The 16,964-nt window shown below is 42.5% G+C and overlaps 1 protein-coding gene across 2 annotated transcripts in view; it reads right to left on the bottom strand.

Moving 5' to 3' along the window:
• Window positions 1-16,964, bottom strand: part of MYO1E (myosin IE) — a 416,393-nt gene that overhangs the window by 90,990 nt on the left and 308,439 nt on the right. For both annotated transcript variants that reach the window (XM_029574567.1, XM_029574568.1), the window contains exons 17-18: window positions 1,775-1,881; window positions 519-617 (exon numbers count right to left, since the gene is read on the bottom strand). In XM_029574567.1, the coding sequence (XP_029430427.1) occupies window positions 519-617; window positions 1,775-1,881 (206 nt within the window). The remainder of the gene's footprint in view (window positions 1-518; window positions 618-1,774; window positions 1,882-16,964) is intronic.

Raw genomic sequence — 16,964 nt, 5'->3', positions numbered from 1 at the left:
GATCTGACTTTTGGCCTGTTAGCATAACTTCTCTCTTCTGCCACAGATTTTAGTATTTGTTTGGCTGTGCCTGGTCCCTTGAATTTATGCCTGGAGAAACCCCATCAAACTCAGGATATATCAGCTTTACAATATTTTTTTTTCATTAGCTCTCCTTATTAGAAACAATGCTGGGCACTTGTGCACAAGTTCAGAAAAATAAGGATCCATCCCAGTGCCTAATATACAGTCCCCTGTTACAGCATTCCTCAGTCCAATCTTATTCCCATACACTGGAATCCTTGACCTGAGGTTTATTATTGCACATAAAATAGCTGGAGTCAGTATTTTTTGGAAGTCCAAAGTAAATCCTGTCCAATCTGACACTGAGACAAAACTATAAAAGGTCACGATTTGACTTATAAGAAGTCACCATTCAAAGCCTACAAGGCTTCAAGATAGCTTGCTGACAGCTGGCTTCCTTTTTTTTCCCTACTGTACAGCATTGCAATAAAAATGGGTATCAATAGCCCTCTCACCTCTGTAAGAACTTCTTGAATACACGCCTGTAGGCATAGCCTGCTCTCCGTACTCGAATATTTTCCTTCAGCCCCAAATACTCCACCTGGTGCTTTACCCTGAAAAAAACATTAGGATTTCAACCCTTTAAGTCTATTTACAAGCGTTTTATATAACATTTAGTTATGTTTTATGGTTGCTTACATCTACACACACACACAGACACACACACACAGACACACACACACATTTGTATCCCCTAATTTACAAATACTTTGCTCCTGGACTCCGAGAAGGAGAAAACCTTAGGACTATAAAGGAGCCACATTGGAGTCGGGATGTCTGGCCCTGGGTCAGCTGGAGATCTGAAATGGAGGGGGAGGGGGATGTGCCTGATTCATTGCCACAGCCACACCTTCTGGCTGCCCAGTGCTGCTAGGTCCTGATTCATGCTGTTTGCCTAATGCTCCCGGGGACCAGAATCACTGCCATGTGCATATGGAAAAGGATTTAAAACCATACTCGTGCAAAGGACATTCCTGGTTTTTCCAGTTAGTTCACCAGTTTGCCCTGTCAATCTCAAGGTATTCCAGGCCCCTCTGGTTCTTCATCCCACAGCCCTCCCACCTCAGTTGAACAGAACCCCTCACCCTGTCGTGAGCCCTAAAACACGAGATCCACAGACTTGCTCCTCATCAGGATCAACAGTAAAGTTACGCAGACAGCAAGCTGACCTGTGCTGTGGCCGCTGGTTTTAAAATATGGATGTACATGCATAAGTGTTGGCCCTGCCATGGACAGAACGTACACCGGTCCTTTCCCACCCCCTTATTTTTGACACGTGCACAGGTATATATGTGCGTAATTCGCAGCCTACATACAAGAAACAAGCCAATTTTGTGGCCATTTTTGTGTGAGTAATGCTTTTAGAATCAGCCCCATAATTAGTATTTTCTTTCGGAAGAAGTTAAATTAACTTCTAGTAATACTGGTTCTGGATAATTTGGTTTGGTTGTGATGTGCCAGAGATTGCCTGTGCATCAGTACATTACAGAAATGTACCTAAAGCTTCTGGGAAGTTTATTACATGGAGTTGCCAGACGTTGGACATCCCATGTTCCCAGCAAGACAAGCTGGGAACATGGGATGTCCAATGCGAGTTGTGATGCCAGAAGCCAAGTGTCCTCCCGCTCCACTCCCTGCAACTTAAAAGAGGCACCCAGCTGACCTCCTGTGCTGCTTTACCCCTCCCCCCCTGCCTTGGACTGAGCGATACCTGCTCTCCTCCCAGTCTCTCGGCTTCTTGGTTTCATTGGGCTTAATGCAGCGAATATAGTGAGGTGTACATTTCATAAGAGTGCTGACAAGATCATTGGCTTGTTTCTGTTGAAAGACAAAAGAATATTTAGAAAAGAGTAAATGAACAGCTGTTATGCAAATGTGCTAGACCATATCTATCTGATTTACAAATGCTAAGTACATGGGTATAACACAGGCATCATATGTATATGGCTGAGACCTAGTCCGGGCTCTTAATCCACAGTTTGGGATCAATAAAATCAATGATAATTTTTTATCATATATTTCCTGAACATTCATTTCTTTAAGATGACAATTAATTGTGCCTGTTTTCTCCTGCTTTCCACTGTTTTAACAATGTGTTTGTATGAAAACAGAAAGAAGGCATTTCTTGTTTGTTTCCATTGCAAATTTTGCTTCATTTACTTCTTCACTATTCCAGTACCAGAATTTGCAATGGGAGGAAAGTTTTTTCCTTACACCTCAACATCACACAGGAAGGCATAACTGATACTGCATGCTGAAAAACAGCACCGGTCCCAAAACAATCCATCATATCTGCCATCTGATGGTGTTCCGAGCATGAAGCTGTAAAGATTCCAGAGACATCTACTTTTTAAACAAGTTTGTTTTAATTTTTTATTTATTGTTTTTTTTAAACAAAATAAACATAACAAAGATAGAGCAGATGAAGTCAGTATGATTTCTACAATTAGTAGAATCCTGAAATTGTGCATTCTAGCACTCTGCTGTTTTCAGTAAAAGACAAATCTGCACTATTCCTTACTGATGGTTAAACCGTACAGGGTGCTTGCAGGTTCAAGAGAAACTCCCTGCAGAGTTTCCTTTTGAAAATTTGGAGTTGGCCGGTACCGCAGATTCATGTTGCACGAGCTCTGTAGCAGCTGCAAAGTCTGCATTGTGTCTGATGCAGGGGATTTCAAAATGAAATTCCTGTTTACTGTCCGCCCTCCCTGCCCCCAGCCCCACCACTATTCAATACAGGTAAAAAGATTTCACAGAATGGCTATTGTTACCTGCAAAAGAGGAGGGCAATGTTTAGCTCTCAGTTTTACCTTGGTAACTACCTTCACAAATATTCGGGCCAATACAGAAAGAAGCGCGGGAGAGCCAGCCCGCATGCAAATGAGGGCCCGTGGTAAAAGGAGGTGCTAGGGACACTAGCGCGTCCCTAGCGCCTCCTTTTTGACAGAAACGGCAGCTGTCTGCAGGTTTGACAGCCGACGCTCAATTTTACTGACGCGGTTCTCGAACCCGCTGACAGCCACGGGTTCGGAAAACAGACACTGGCAAAATTGAGTCGCTACATTTCAAAAAAGATATAGTTGCGATGAAGAAGGTACAGAGAAGGGCAACCAAAATCATAAAGGGGATGGAACAGCTCCCCTATGAGGAAAGGCTGAAGAGTGGGAACACTGAGAGGAGAGGAAAGGCTGAAGAGTGGGAACACTGAGAGGAGAGGATCACCTTGCTGGTGGCTGAAAGGAATCAGTAAGTTTTTGCTTGGGACATTGTCTTTTTTAAAAGTATTGGGGCAAAGTTAACTATTTGGGAATATTATTTAGTGTGTTTGTGTGTTTGTGCCTTTAATAGTCAGAAAGGCAGTGAATAAACAAGTTAGACTGTTTGCATTTTTAAATAGTCAGTCAATAAGGTAGCAGTAGGTAGGCAGTGAATAAACAAGTTAGACTGTTTGTATTTTTTAGTCAGTCAATAAGGTAGCAGTAGGTAGTGTGTTTATTTTTAAAAGTCTGCAGAACTGAGTGTTCTCCAGACTTTTAAAGAGCTGAGTGTTTGTATTTAATACTAACTGAGTGCTTGTATTGGAAAAAAAACCCCACAAAAAAAACCCAACCCAAAAAGTAGCCAGAAGCTAGAAATAAGCTAGGAGCAGTGTATACCAAAGTAAAAAAGTTGAATAGTTCAGCTCAGTTACTCACCTTGGAAAGGTGTTGAGGTAGTGTGATTGGGTTTGAATAGGGACCAACATTTGTTAATCAAGGGAGCAGTGAGTCACTCAGGCTGACTAACTGAAGTTAGATTGTTTGTATTTCCCAACCCTCCCACCCCTCGCCCACCCACCCCTAGCTCATCCCTTAATTTATAGGCAGGTGCCACTTTCACAAAAAAAAAAAAAAATCAAAAAAACTTTATTGAGAATTCGATCAGACCCCGGTAGGCCACTACCAGACACATAGTGAATTCACTAATACATTTAAAGGAAGTTAGACACATTCCTACTCCCATAGCAACCTAAAACTTAACTAGGAACTGATCAAAACTGAGATGAAGGCAGCAGTCCAGCAGCAAGAGGGGGGCTTCCCAGTCTTTTGCATCGAGTGTCACATGTATGATTTTTTACCCACCGGTGAGAAGTTATTATTGGGGTTACATTGGCCACCCTCCAGTCTTCAGGTTCAATGGATGATTTTAATGATAGGTTACAAATTTTAACTAACAGATCAGAAATTTCATTTTTGAGTTCCTTCAGAACCCTAGGATGCATACCATCCGGTCCAGGTGATTTGCTACTCTTTAGTTTGTCAATGTGGCCTAACTAAAAACTCACCTGAGCTAAAAAATTCTAACGTATCCCTATCAATTAAAAAGCAGAATGAAAATACAAACAAAAAACAAACTTTGAAATGTTTGTATGCTAATGCCAGAAGTCTAAGAAGTAAGATGGGAGAATTAGAATGTATAGCAATAAATGATGACAGACTTAACTGGCATTTCAGAGACATGGTGGAAAGAGGATAACCAATGGGACAGTGCTATACCGGGGTACAAATTATATCGCAATGACAGAGAGGAGCACTCGGGAGGAGGTGTGGCGCTTTATGTCCGGGATGGCATAGAGTCATAAGAACATAAGAACATAAGAAATTGCCATGCTGGGACAGACCAAGGGTCCATCAAGCCCAGCATCCTGTTTCCAACAGAGGCCAAAAACCAGGCCACAAGAACCTGGCAATTACACAAACACTAAGAAGAACCCATGCAACTGATGCAATTAATAGCAGTGGCTATTCCCTAAGTATAATTGATTAATAGCCATTAATGGACTTCTCCTCCAAGAACTTATCCAAACCTTTTTTGAACCCAGCTACACTAACTGCACTAACTACCTTCTCTGGCAACAAATTCCAGAGCTTTATTGTGCGTTGAGTGAAAAAGAATTTTCTCCGATTAGTCTTAAATGTGTTACTTGCTAACTTCATGGAATGCCCCCTAGTCCTTCTATTATTCGAAAGTGTAAATAACCGAGTCACATCTACTCGTTCAAGACCTCTCATGATCTTAAAGACCTCTATCATATCCCCCCTCAGCCGTCTCTTCTCCAAGCTGAACAGCCCTAACCTCTTCAGCCTTTCCTCATAGGGGAGCTGTTCCATCTCCTTTATCATTTTGGTTGCCCTTCTCTGTACCTTCTCCATCGCAACTATATCTTTTTTGAGATGCGGCGACCAGAATTGTATACAGTATTCAAGGTGCGGTCTCACCATGGAGCGATACAGAGGCATTATGACATTTTCCGTTCTATTAACCATTCCCTTCCTAATAATTCCTAACATTCTATTTGCTTTTTTGACTGCTGCAGCACACTGAGCCGACGATTTTAAAGTATTATCCACTATGATGCCTAGATCTTTTCCTGGGTGGTAGCTCCTAACATGGAATCTAACATCGGTAACTACAGCAAGGGTTATTTTTCCCTATGTGCATCACCTTGCACTTGTTCACATTAAATTTCATCTGCCATTTGGATGCCCAATCTTCCAGTCTTGCAAGGTCCTCCTGTAATGTATCACAGTCTGCCTGTGATTTAACTACTCTGTATAATTTTGTATCATCCGCAATTTGATAACCTCACTCGTTGTATTCCTTTCCAGATCATTTATATATATATTGAAAAGCACCGGTCCCAATACAGATCCCTGAGGTACTCCACCTGTTTACCCTTTTCCACTGAGAATATTGACCATTTAATCCTACTCTCTGTTTCCTGTCTTTTAACCAGTTTGTAATCCACGAAAGGACATCGCCTCCTATCCCATGACTTTTTAGTTTTCGTAGAAGCCTCTCTCATGAGGGGAACTTTGTCCAAACGCCTTCTGAAAATCCAAATACACTACATCTACCGGTTCACCTTTATCCACATGTTTATTAACCCCTTCAAAAAAAATGAAGCAGATTTGTTAGGCAAGACTTCCCTTGGGTAAATCCATGTTGACTGTGTCCCCATTAAATCATGTCTTTCTATATGCTCTACAATTTTGATCTTGAGAATAGTTTCCACTATTTTTCCCGGCACTGAAGTCAGGCTCACTGGTCTATAATTACCCGGATCGCCCCTGGAACCTTTTTTAAATATTGGGGTTACATTGGCCACCCTCCAGTCTTCAGGTTCAATGGATGATTTTAATGATAGGTTACAAATTTAACTAACAGATCAGAAATTTCATTTTTGAGTTCCTTCAGAACCCTAGGATGCATACCATCCGGTCCAGGTGATTTGCTACTCTTTAGTTTGTCAATGTGGCCTACTACATCTTCCAGGTTCACATGATTTCGTTCAGTTCGTCTGAGTCATCACCCCTGAAAACCATCTCCGGAACTGGTATCTCCCCAACATCCTCATTAGTAAACACGGAGGCAAAGAATTCATTTAGTCTTTCTGCAATGGCCTTATCTTCCCTAAGAGCCCCTTTAAACCCCCTCTGTCATCCAATGGTCCAACGACTCCCTCACTGGTTCTTGCTTTGGATATATTTAAAAAAAGTTTTTTATTATGAGTCCAACAGGATAAACATCCTGCATGAGACTAATACAACAAATTGAATCTTTATGGATAGAAATCCGTGTCGGGGAAGACTATAGTGATAGGGGTAATATACTACCGTCCACCTGGTCAAGATGGTGAGACGGACAGTGAAATGCTAAGAGAAATTAGGGAAGCTAACCAAATTGGTAGTGCGGTAATAATGGAGACTTCAATTACCCCAATATAGGACTGGGTAAATGTATCATTGGGTCATGCTAGAGAGATAACGTTCCTGGATGGAATAAATGATAGCTTTATGGACGCAATTGGTTCAGGAACCGACGAGAGAGGGAGCAAATTTTAGATCTAATTCTCAGTGGAGGCACAGGACTTGGTGAGAGAGGTAACGGTGGTGGGGGCCGCTTGGCAATAGTGATCATAATATGATCAAATTTGATTTTAATGACTGGAAAAGGAACAGTGTGCAAATCCAAGGCTCTCGTGCTAAACTTTCACAAAAGGGAAACTTTGATAAAATGAGGAAAAATTGTTAGAAAAAAACTGAAAGGAGCAGCAAACAAAAGTAAAAAATGTCCAAGAGGCGTGGTCATTGTTAAAAAAATACCAGTCCAGATGTATTCCACACATTAAGAAAGGTGGAAAGAAGGCAAAACGATTTACCGCCATGGTTAAAAGGGGAAGTGAAAGAAGCTATTTCGCCAGTATTTTCGCTAGAAGTTTCATTTCCAAATTTATTAATGATATAGGGCGGTAAGACCGCATACCGTAGGGTCTCGGCCTGGTTTAACTAAAAGGGTTCACCCCCGCTAGATTCGCCTCTCTGGAAGGGAGCCCTGACCTGCAGTGAATTAAAATAAGTTGACCAGAAGTGGTATTAATCTGGTGGCAAATTTTTTATAAAATGAGGCTGTAAAGCCGTCCAATCCTGGAGATTTACCCAGCTTTAAAGATCTTATGGCCCAAAGAACCTCTGCCGCCGTGATATCACGGGTTAAAAATTTTTGTGCCTCAGGCTGTACCTTTGGGAGCTGCGTTGTCAATAAATATGCATCCATCGCCTCTGTGTTAATGGTAGAGTTAGATGCATAAAGGGCTGAGTAAAATCGCGTAAATCTGTGCCTAATGTCTGTATTAGAGGTAAGTATCCTCCCCTGCTCATCTTTTAGCTTTACCACATTAAGAAGAGATTGTTTGACCTTTAGCTTACGGGCTAGATGTCTCCCAGCCTTATTCCCTCCTTCATAGAATAGCTGTTTCGCACGCTCTAATTGAAACACAACCTGGGCGGCTTCGATTTCCCCCAAGTGCATTCGCAGTTTATCCATTTGTGCCAGAAGTTGATTATCCCCAGTGTTGGAGTGCATAAGCTCCAACCTTTGTAATTGCAAGATGGTCTCTTTCTTATCCCTCTGTTTTTGTTTTTTCACATGAGCCCCTTTGGCTATGAGCTTACCCCTAATAACCGCCTTAAGACAGTCCCACAATATGATAGGGGAGGTATCTGGGGTATCATTTATTTGTAAGTATTCCTGAATAGTCGAATTTAAAAATACACAAAACTCTTCTTCTTCTAGCAGGCTGTCATTGAGCTTCCAGTACCGTATTCCCTTATCATATGCCGCAATAGCTAACTGCAAATGTACTGGACAATGGTCAGACCAGGTAGTAGCCCCTATAGTTGGGTGGGTCACCTGATTAGAGCAGCTTTTAGCCACTAAAAGATAGTCAATTCTAGAGTAGGTCTTGTGAACTTTGGAAAAGAAGGTATAGTTCCTTCTATTTGGGTGCCATACTCTCCATGTGTCAATTAAACTGTAGCGCCGCAAAAAGCTATGAAAACTCTGACGGTCCTTCTTCTTAGTTTGAGAATTCCCTTGCGAGTTATCCAATCTGGGATTAGAGGTCAAATTGAAGTCGCCCCCCACGATCAAGTGACCCTCTGCACATTGATCTATAAGCTGGGATAAGCGATCTAAATAAGGTCCTTGTGCACTATTGGGGGCATATACACTCAACAGAAAATATTTCTCTCCATCTATAGCAATGATCACCAGAAGATATCTACCCTCTGGGTCCGCATGACAACCCCTAGGTACTTGTGGGATAGTGGCCTGGCCGCCCAATATTGCCTTGGGTAATTATTATGTTTGAGTAAGCGCTCGTATCTCTTTTTTAGGTGCGTTTCCTGAACCATAGCAATCATCACTTTACTCTGGTTCAAGTCAGAAAAGAGGGAATGCCGCTTTAAAGGTGTATTCAGCCCCTTAACATTAAGGGACCATATGTTGATATTCATCATTTCGTCATTATATTAACCATCTTTGCATGTACCTTTGGACCCCATCGCTCTATGAATCGAGCCTGCCTGCTGGTTATTAGCCCATGATTTACCCTCATACTTAGAAAAAGCACAAAATAACTTTGTCCCACCTCTGTTCCCCCTCCCAGCTTTCCCACCCCCTTCGCAGCATGTTCCACACTCAAGGGCCATACTGCTTGATGATAGGAGGAATCAATCATTCCAACAGTTACCTTCTACCCGACATCCTGTAATCTATCATAATCATCAATCATAGCATTTAAGCACCCTTTGTAGAACTCAGGAGTAACCTCAGGTCTATTGCCATATGGCTACCATGTCAACAAAATTGAACAGCTTTTAAATATAATAAACATAATAAAGATACAAGAACGTTTTCTCCTGTGTAACTTCAACTTGCAATTTGTAACTATTGAGTCCTGAAACCACGGTTCCTTACACGTGTAGTGCTGTCATCGCTCCCACTCCGGAGAAGTGATATTAAGTTGTATAGGGCTCCTCATCTTGCGTGGTCTCTACCTTATGGATCCTTATCTGGGTGCCGTCGCAGCCGTCTATCTCCCCTATTTACCCTTTGTCACCTTGGAGGGTCGTCTTTGCGGACCGGCGGCTTAGAAGGCACTGGCAAGTCTTCACAGTCGCGATATCCCGCCTCTTTTAAGATTAAGGAAGCCTCCATGGGTGTTTTCGCCCTGTGCGTTTCTCCTTTAACTGTAAAACTGAGCCCGAACAGGAACAGCCAACGATAGCGAATATTTTCCTTTCTCAAGAGCCCTGTAATGGGCTTAAAGTCTCTTCTTTTCTTGATTGTAGTCGGCGAGAGGTCCAGAAATATCATAATCTCATGTCCTTGCCATTTCCACGTGAGTTGCCGTCTCGCTGTCCCCACAATTTTCTCTTTTATACCATAGTCCTGGTAGCAGGCTATTATGTCTTTGGGTAAATTATTGACCCTGGGGCCCATCACTCTGTGCACTCTCACGATTTTAATCTCTTTGTCGATCCCTGGAGTCTTGTCCACCTCGCCTTCCGCAAGTATCATGGCACTGATCTGTGCCACTACGGCTGCGCAGTCATAATAATCAGGGAACTCCGGTATACCTCGGAAGCGGAGATTTTGCCGCCTGGACCTGTTTTCCAGGTCTTCTACTTTTTCCTGGAGGCGGTCCACTTCGGTTTGTATGGTCGTTAAATTCTCTTGGTTGGTTTTTATCTCGTCACTGTTTGCTTCGGCTCGTGTCTCCACCTCAAATATTCGCCGGCCATTTTCTGCAATATTGCCTCTGAGTTCCTCGATCGAAGTCTTAATGTCAGCTGTATTAGCTGCAATTTCTTTTTTTATCTCCTCGAACCACCCTCTCATTTCTGTCTTAGTGGGTAGATAATGGCTTCCTGTGGCGATTCCGCTGTTTCGTCAGCCGAACTCATAGGCGCCTCAGTTGCATCCGCCATGTTGTTTCCCAAAGGCTCCCCTTCCAGCGCTAATTTGTGGTATGAATACTTCTTAAAATCAAATGCTTTGCGCCGGGTCGACATCTGTTATTGTTCCAGCAGCTAAGAATGATGTTTGTTACCAATTACGTCCAGCTGGGATGCTTGATGCTAATAGATACTATCGGTTATCGAAGGAGACTCGGGTTTAGGCTGCCATCTGTCAGGATGACGTCACTTCCTCCTCGAAAGCAAGATTTTTAAATGCAATCTGTTTAGAAAGCTAAGTGCCACTGGTATGGTGTGAAGGCAAAACATTTAAAATGAAAATTATAAAAAAAATTTTTTAAACCTATCTGAACTATCTGAATACGAGGTGGGTTGGTGGAAGTTAATGATTACATCAAGGCCATGGTAACCTGGACTGGTACCGTATCCTGCCATGGATGAAACTATCAACTTTCACCATAAGATTTTTTTCAGCAGCGAATGTGTTTAAATTAGAATTAAGAAGTGCAGTTGTATAGTTGTTGATAAGTCATCCTTAGCATTAAGTTCTCTACAGCTAAGCACAGCAGCTGTGCACCAGCTCTGCACCACAGCTGGGAAGCTGTAAATTCTAAGATGTGGTACGCCTATAAAATCCAAGTATCCCAACAAAGCTGTAAACATAAAAGCAATAAATAGGGAAACATTGTAAAAGCACATTCCTCACAAGAAAATCATATCAGAGCATGTGCAATTGGTGGGTGGTAGAAAATGTGCTTTTCATCTCATTCTGGAGATCCTGTTACTACTGAGGACTGAGAGGCTTGGCAGCCACTCTGAGACTTGTCAGATATATAAGAAGGGGAAAGCCTGAAGACCACGGTACTGTGTATTTTCTAGACATAAAAGGCTCCCTAGTAAATTTAGTTTAAATTAAGATAGTGTGTTCAGCACATGTTCTGTACTATTTGCCCACTCTTCATTAGATTCTCAAACAGTGAGGTTTCTATATTAGCCCTGCCAGGACAATAAGAATAACTCTTTGGTGCCTGATGAGTGAGAAATCTATCATTTTGTTTTCACATATTTCCATCTAATCTCTGAAATCATAATTGGCAACAAGATAATTAGTAAATTGGTATTACCTCAGGTGTTAACCACCAAATTACCAAAATGAGGTGTATACAATGTAACTATTGTGGAGCCTTTATTCTGAGGGAAATCATCTGGAAACTTAGGGCTTGCCCCATTTGTTCAGAACTCTCTTCCTTGAAAAGGAGCTGGCTGAAGTTAAAGCTGAATTAGCTTCAATGAAGAAAGGCTCATCCTCTTTACAATTTTCAGCAATTAATTCCCCATTACCACAGAAAAACCAAAAGTCAAGGATAAAGAGATTTACAGTGGGCTCAGGTAGGATAAGACCCGTGACCCACAGGCACCCATTCTTGATAGCTGTGCAGCCCACAAGTCTACTACCCCCACACTCACACAGGGCATTAATGAACTCAAACAACAAGATTACAGTGGGCTCTGGTAGAATTGAACCTGTGATGCAGAGACACACCCTGTATCAGGTGCAACAAGTACCAAAAGCCCTCTCTGTAGTAAATACTGAAGAAGCTCTTGAGAAAGTGATTGAAGTGATATCTGAAAAGAAAGAAGAAACCCAATGCATAACGAAATTCCAGATCTATAACCAAAGGAAAAAGGTCATTGTGCTGGATGAATCTGTCATCAAAGGCACTAATCCCTTCCTTTGCTCAAATGCAAAGGGGAAGGGTGAAGAGGACAACAAAACTCAACTAAATTCACAAAAGGAGTCCAGGAACAGCAGTAACCTGAACAAGGAAAGCTGGAAAGCTATGAGCACAAATGCTCGTAGTTTGGGCAATAAAATCCCAGATCTACAAGCCCTAATGATAGAGGCAGACTTAGACATTGTTGCTGTCACGGAGACATGGTTCACGGAATCTCATGATTGGGATACGGCAATACCAGGCTATAACTTGTTAAGAAAGGACAGAGAGGATAAGAAAGGGGGAGGAGTGGCTCTTTATATCAGAAACAATATCCAAGCAACTGAACTTCAAGGAAGATGGGGCAATGAAGAAGCACTATGGGCTGACCTAAAAAAAGATGGGACATCCATTTTTATCGGAGTGGTTTACAGGCCTCCAAACCAAAAGGAAGAGCTGGACAGAGATCTGGTTGAAGACATCCAAAAGATAGGAAAGAAGGGAGAAGTGGTGATCGTTGGAGACTTTAATATGCCAGATGTAGGCTGGAGAATCCCATCTGCAGAATCTAATAATAGTAGAGAAATAGTGGATGCCCTGCAAGTAGCTTTGTTCAAACAAATGGTAATGGAACCCACGAGAGAAGGAGTTATACTAGACTTAGTGCTCACTAATGGAGATAATGTCTCTGATGTCCAGGTGGGCGCCCACCTCAGCACCAGTGATCATCAAACGGTATGGTTTAATATCACAAAAAGGATACGGAAAAGAAGCACAAAGACCTGAGTTTTGCAGTTCAAAAACACGGACTTTGATGAAATGGGGAAGTACCTGGAGAGAGATGTGGATCAACAATGGACCAATCTAAAAGGAGCAATTACCAAGGCAACTAATCTATATGTTAGAAAAGTAAAGAAAAGCAAAAGAAAAATGAAACCTATCTGGTTCTCAAAGGAGGTGGCTGACAAAATAAAGGCTAAAAGAACAGCGTTCAAGAAATATAAAAGATCCCAAAGGGAGGAGCACAAAGAAGAATATCTGGTAGAACTGAGGGAGACGAAGAAATTAATCAAGACGGCAAAAAGTCAAGCGGAAGAGAGGATTGCCAAGGAGGTAAAGAGAGGTGACAAAACATTTTTCAGATACATCAGTGAAAAGAGAAAAGTTCAAAGTGGTATAGCAAAATTGAAAGATGGAAAGGATCAATGTGTGGAGAGAGACGAAGAAATGGCAGAAATATTAAATGAATACTTCAGTTCTGTGTTCACTAAAGAGGACCCTGGAGAAGGACCGTCGCTAGTTAACAAGAAACTGGAGGGAAGTGGAGTAGATGTAACTCCATTTACAGTAGAAAATGTATGGGAAGAGCTGGAGAAACTGAAAGTGGACAAAGCCATGGGGCCTGATGAAATTCATCCCAGGATACTGAGGGAGCTCAGAGATGTGCTGGCGGGTCCACTGTGCGACCTGTTCAATAGATCCCTAGAAACAGGAGTGGTGCCGAGTGATTGGAGAAGAGCGTTGGTGGTCCCGCTTCACAAGAGTGGGAACAGAGAAGAGGCTGGTAACTACAGACCAGTTAGCCTCACTTTGGTGGTGGGAAAAGTAATGGAGTCAATGTTGAAAGAGAGAATAGTGAACTATCTACAGTCGGGAGAATTGATGGACCAGAGGCAGCATGGATTCACCAGGGGAAGATCCTGTCAGACAAATCTGATCGACTTTTTTGACTGGGTAACCAAGGAATTGGATCAAGGAAGAGCACTTGATGTCATCTACTTGGATTTCAGCAAAGCTTAGGAATGAGTGCCGAGGTGGTGGCCTGGATTGCAAACTGGTTGACGGACAGAAGACAATGTGTGATGGTAAATGGAACTCTCTCTGAAGAGAGAGCGGTTTTAAGCGGTGTACCGCAAGGATCCGTGTTGGGACCGGTCCTGTTCAATATCTTTGTGAGTGATATTACGGACGGGATAGAAGGTAAGGTTTGTCTTTTTGCGGATGACACTAAGATCTGCAACAGAGTGGACACGCCGGAAGGAGTGGAGAGAATGAGACGGGATTTAAGGAAGCTGGAAGAGTGGTCGAAGATATGGCAGCTGAGATTCAATGCCAAGAAGTGCAAAGTCATGCATATGGGAAGTGGAAATCCGAATGAACTGTATTCGATGGGGGGAGAAAGGCTGATGTGCACGGAGCAGGAGAGAGACCTGGGGGTGATAGTGTCTAATGATCTGAAGTCGAAGAAACAATGTGACAAGGCGATAGCTAAAGCCAGAAGAATGCTGGGCTGCATAGAGAGAGGAATATCAAGTAAGAAAAGGGAAGTGATTATCCCCTTGTACAGGTCCTTGGTGAGACCTCACCTGGAGTATTGTGTTCAGTTCTGGAGACCGTATCTCCGAAGAGACAGAGACAAGATGGAGGCGGTCCAGAGACGGGTGACCAAAAGGGTGAATGGTCTTCATCAAATGACTTATGAGGAGAGATTGAAGAATCTAAATATGTACACCCTGGAGGAAAGGAGGAGCAGAGGTGACATGATACAGACTTTCAGATACTTGAAAGGCTTTAATGAACCAAAGACAGCGACAAACCTTTTCCGTCGGAAAAAAATCAGCAGAACCAGGGGTCACGATTTGAAGCTCCAGGGAGGAAGACTCAGAACCAATGTAAGGAAGTATTTCTTCACGGAGAGGGTGGTGGATGCCTGGAATGCCCTTCCGGAAGAAATGGTGAAGACCAGATCTGTGAAGGACTTCAAAGGGGCGTGGGATAAACACTGTGGATCCATAAAGTCTAGAGGACGTGAATGAAGAGTGGGTGGCTCGCGGGAATGACGGCTACTGCCTAGAGATAATACCCTTATTCAATAAACATACATATGGTTAATGCGACTCCAACATTGCTCTAAGCTTCAACGGCAAGAGGAAACGTGGAAAAAGATTTGCATTCACAAAAGAATAGCTTGCTTGTTACGGCGGTTACTACCCCAAACCAAATAAGCCTGGTACTTCACGTTCAATGCATATCCAGCATAGCTCTCTGCTTCAACGGCATGGGAGAAAGACTGATACATCACGCATATCCAGCATAGCTCTCTGCTTCAACGGCAGGGGAGAAAGTCTCACAGTTAACTTTCAATGCATATTCAGCATAACTCTCTGCTTCAACAGCAGGGGAGAAAGTCAGATACTTCACTTTCAATGCATATCCAGCATAACTCTCTGCTTCAACGGCAGGGGGAATGAAGAAAAGTAGATCTATATACAGAAAAAAACCAACAAGGTCTGAATTATTTAGTCTTGGCAAACAAATAAACATGGGTATAGCTTGCTTATTGCGGCGGTTACTACCCCTAACTAATTAAGCTAGATATTTCACTTAGAGGCAGTTCCAACACTGCTCTCTACATTAATGGTGGGGGTAGAAGGGAAATAGAATCAAAAGGTTACTAAGAGCCAAGAGTAACAGATAAGGTCCATCAGGTCTAGAGGACGTGTATAAAGAGGAGGCAGCAAAACACTGCACGGAGCGGCAGTAGCCACAGAGGCATTCACGGAGCGGGATGCCAGTGGCCAGTGGTTGGTGTTCCACCTTCACGGAGCGGAAGGATGGAGGGCTGCCATCTCCAAATTAAAAAGGATGGAGGGCTGCCATCTCCAATAAAAAAAAAACAAAACCCAGGGGAGGGTAAGAGTATGTAAAATTAACGGAGAGTTCAAAGGCTATAGGTATTACCAATTATTAGGCTTATTCAATATTTGTTGATAGTTAATGTGGCTTTCAATGCATACTTCACTTTCAATGCATATACAGCATAGCTCTCTGCTTCAACAGCAAGGGAGAAGAAAAACATACTTCACGCATATCCAGCATCGCTCTCTGCTTCAACGGCAGGGGAGAAGTAAAACTAATACTTCACGCATATCCAGCATAGCTCTCTGCTTCAACAGCAAGGGAGAAGAAAAACTAATACTTCATGCATATCCAGCATAGCTCTCTTCTTCAATGGCAGGGGAGAAGAAAAACAACCAATAAGGGCTGAATAACATAGTCTGGGTAAACAAATAAGTATGGGTGTAGCTTGCTTATTGCGGCGGTTAATACCCCTAATTAATCAAGCTTGATATTTCACTTGGATGCAGCTCCATCACTGCTCTCTACATTAATGGTGGGGGTGAAAGGGGAATAGAACCAAAGGTTACTAAGAGCCAAGAGAAACAGATAAGTATGAGAAAAAAGAAGTGTGAAGCTTGCTGGGCAGACTGGATGGGCCGATTGGTCTTCTTCTGCCTTCATTTCTAGGTTTCTATATTAGTTATTGACAACTGGTGAGGGTAGGGGTGGGGGGTCTGTAGAATTATAAAAAATGCCTTAGGCATTTGTAGCTGGAAAAGTCTGGGCTCCCAAGGGTTAAATATTCCACAAACATATAGAATGACTCAGTAAGCTGCTAATTATGAAAACTATTATTTTGGAAAGACAGGGATGGTCTAGTTAGAATATATTGTATCAGGAAACAAGGACACTTTTCTCTCCAGAGGCACAATTAAATCTACTGAAGGGTGCATAGCAACATTCGATAGCAGATGATGGCAGAAAACCCCCCAAATGGCCCATTCAGTATGCCCAGTTATTCCTGTCCATACTGCAAGAATATATTCTAGTTGCCAACTCTAGAAGCTTAACCGTTTGTAGGATATTAGTCCTTAAACAAGTCAGTTTTTGTTGGCTTCTTCACTGGTTCTCCACCATCCTAGATAGATGACCGTACAAACTTCCATCTACCCACCTGGCTCCGTGAGACTTCATTCACAACTGGGGGTTTTCCCCTATTTAAACAGACCCTGCCACCATTCCTAGTCTGGTCATGGCAGCAATG

Source organism: Rhinatrema bivittatum, chromosome 13, assembly GCF_901001135.1.
Source record: "Rhinatrema bivittatum chromosome 13, aRhiBiv1.1, whole genome shotgun sequence".
Lineage (NCBI taxonomy): Eukaryota > Metazoa > Chordata > Amphibia > Gymnophiona > Rhinatrematidae > Rhinatrema > Rhinatrema bivittatum.
The sequence above is the reverse complement of the archived record's forward strand: the minus strand, read 5'-3'. Positions and strand labels throughout refer to the sequence as shown.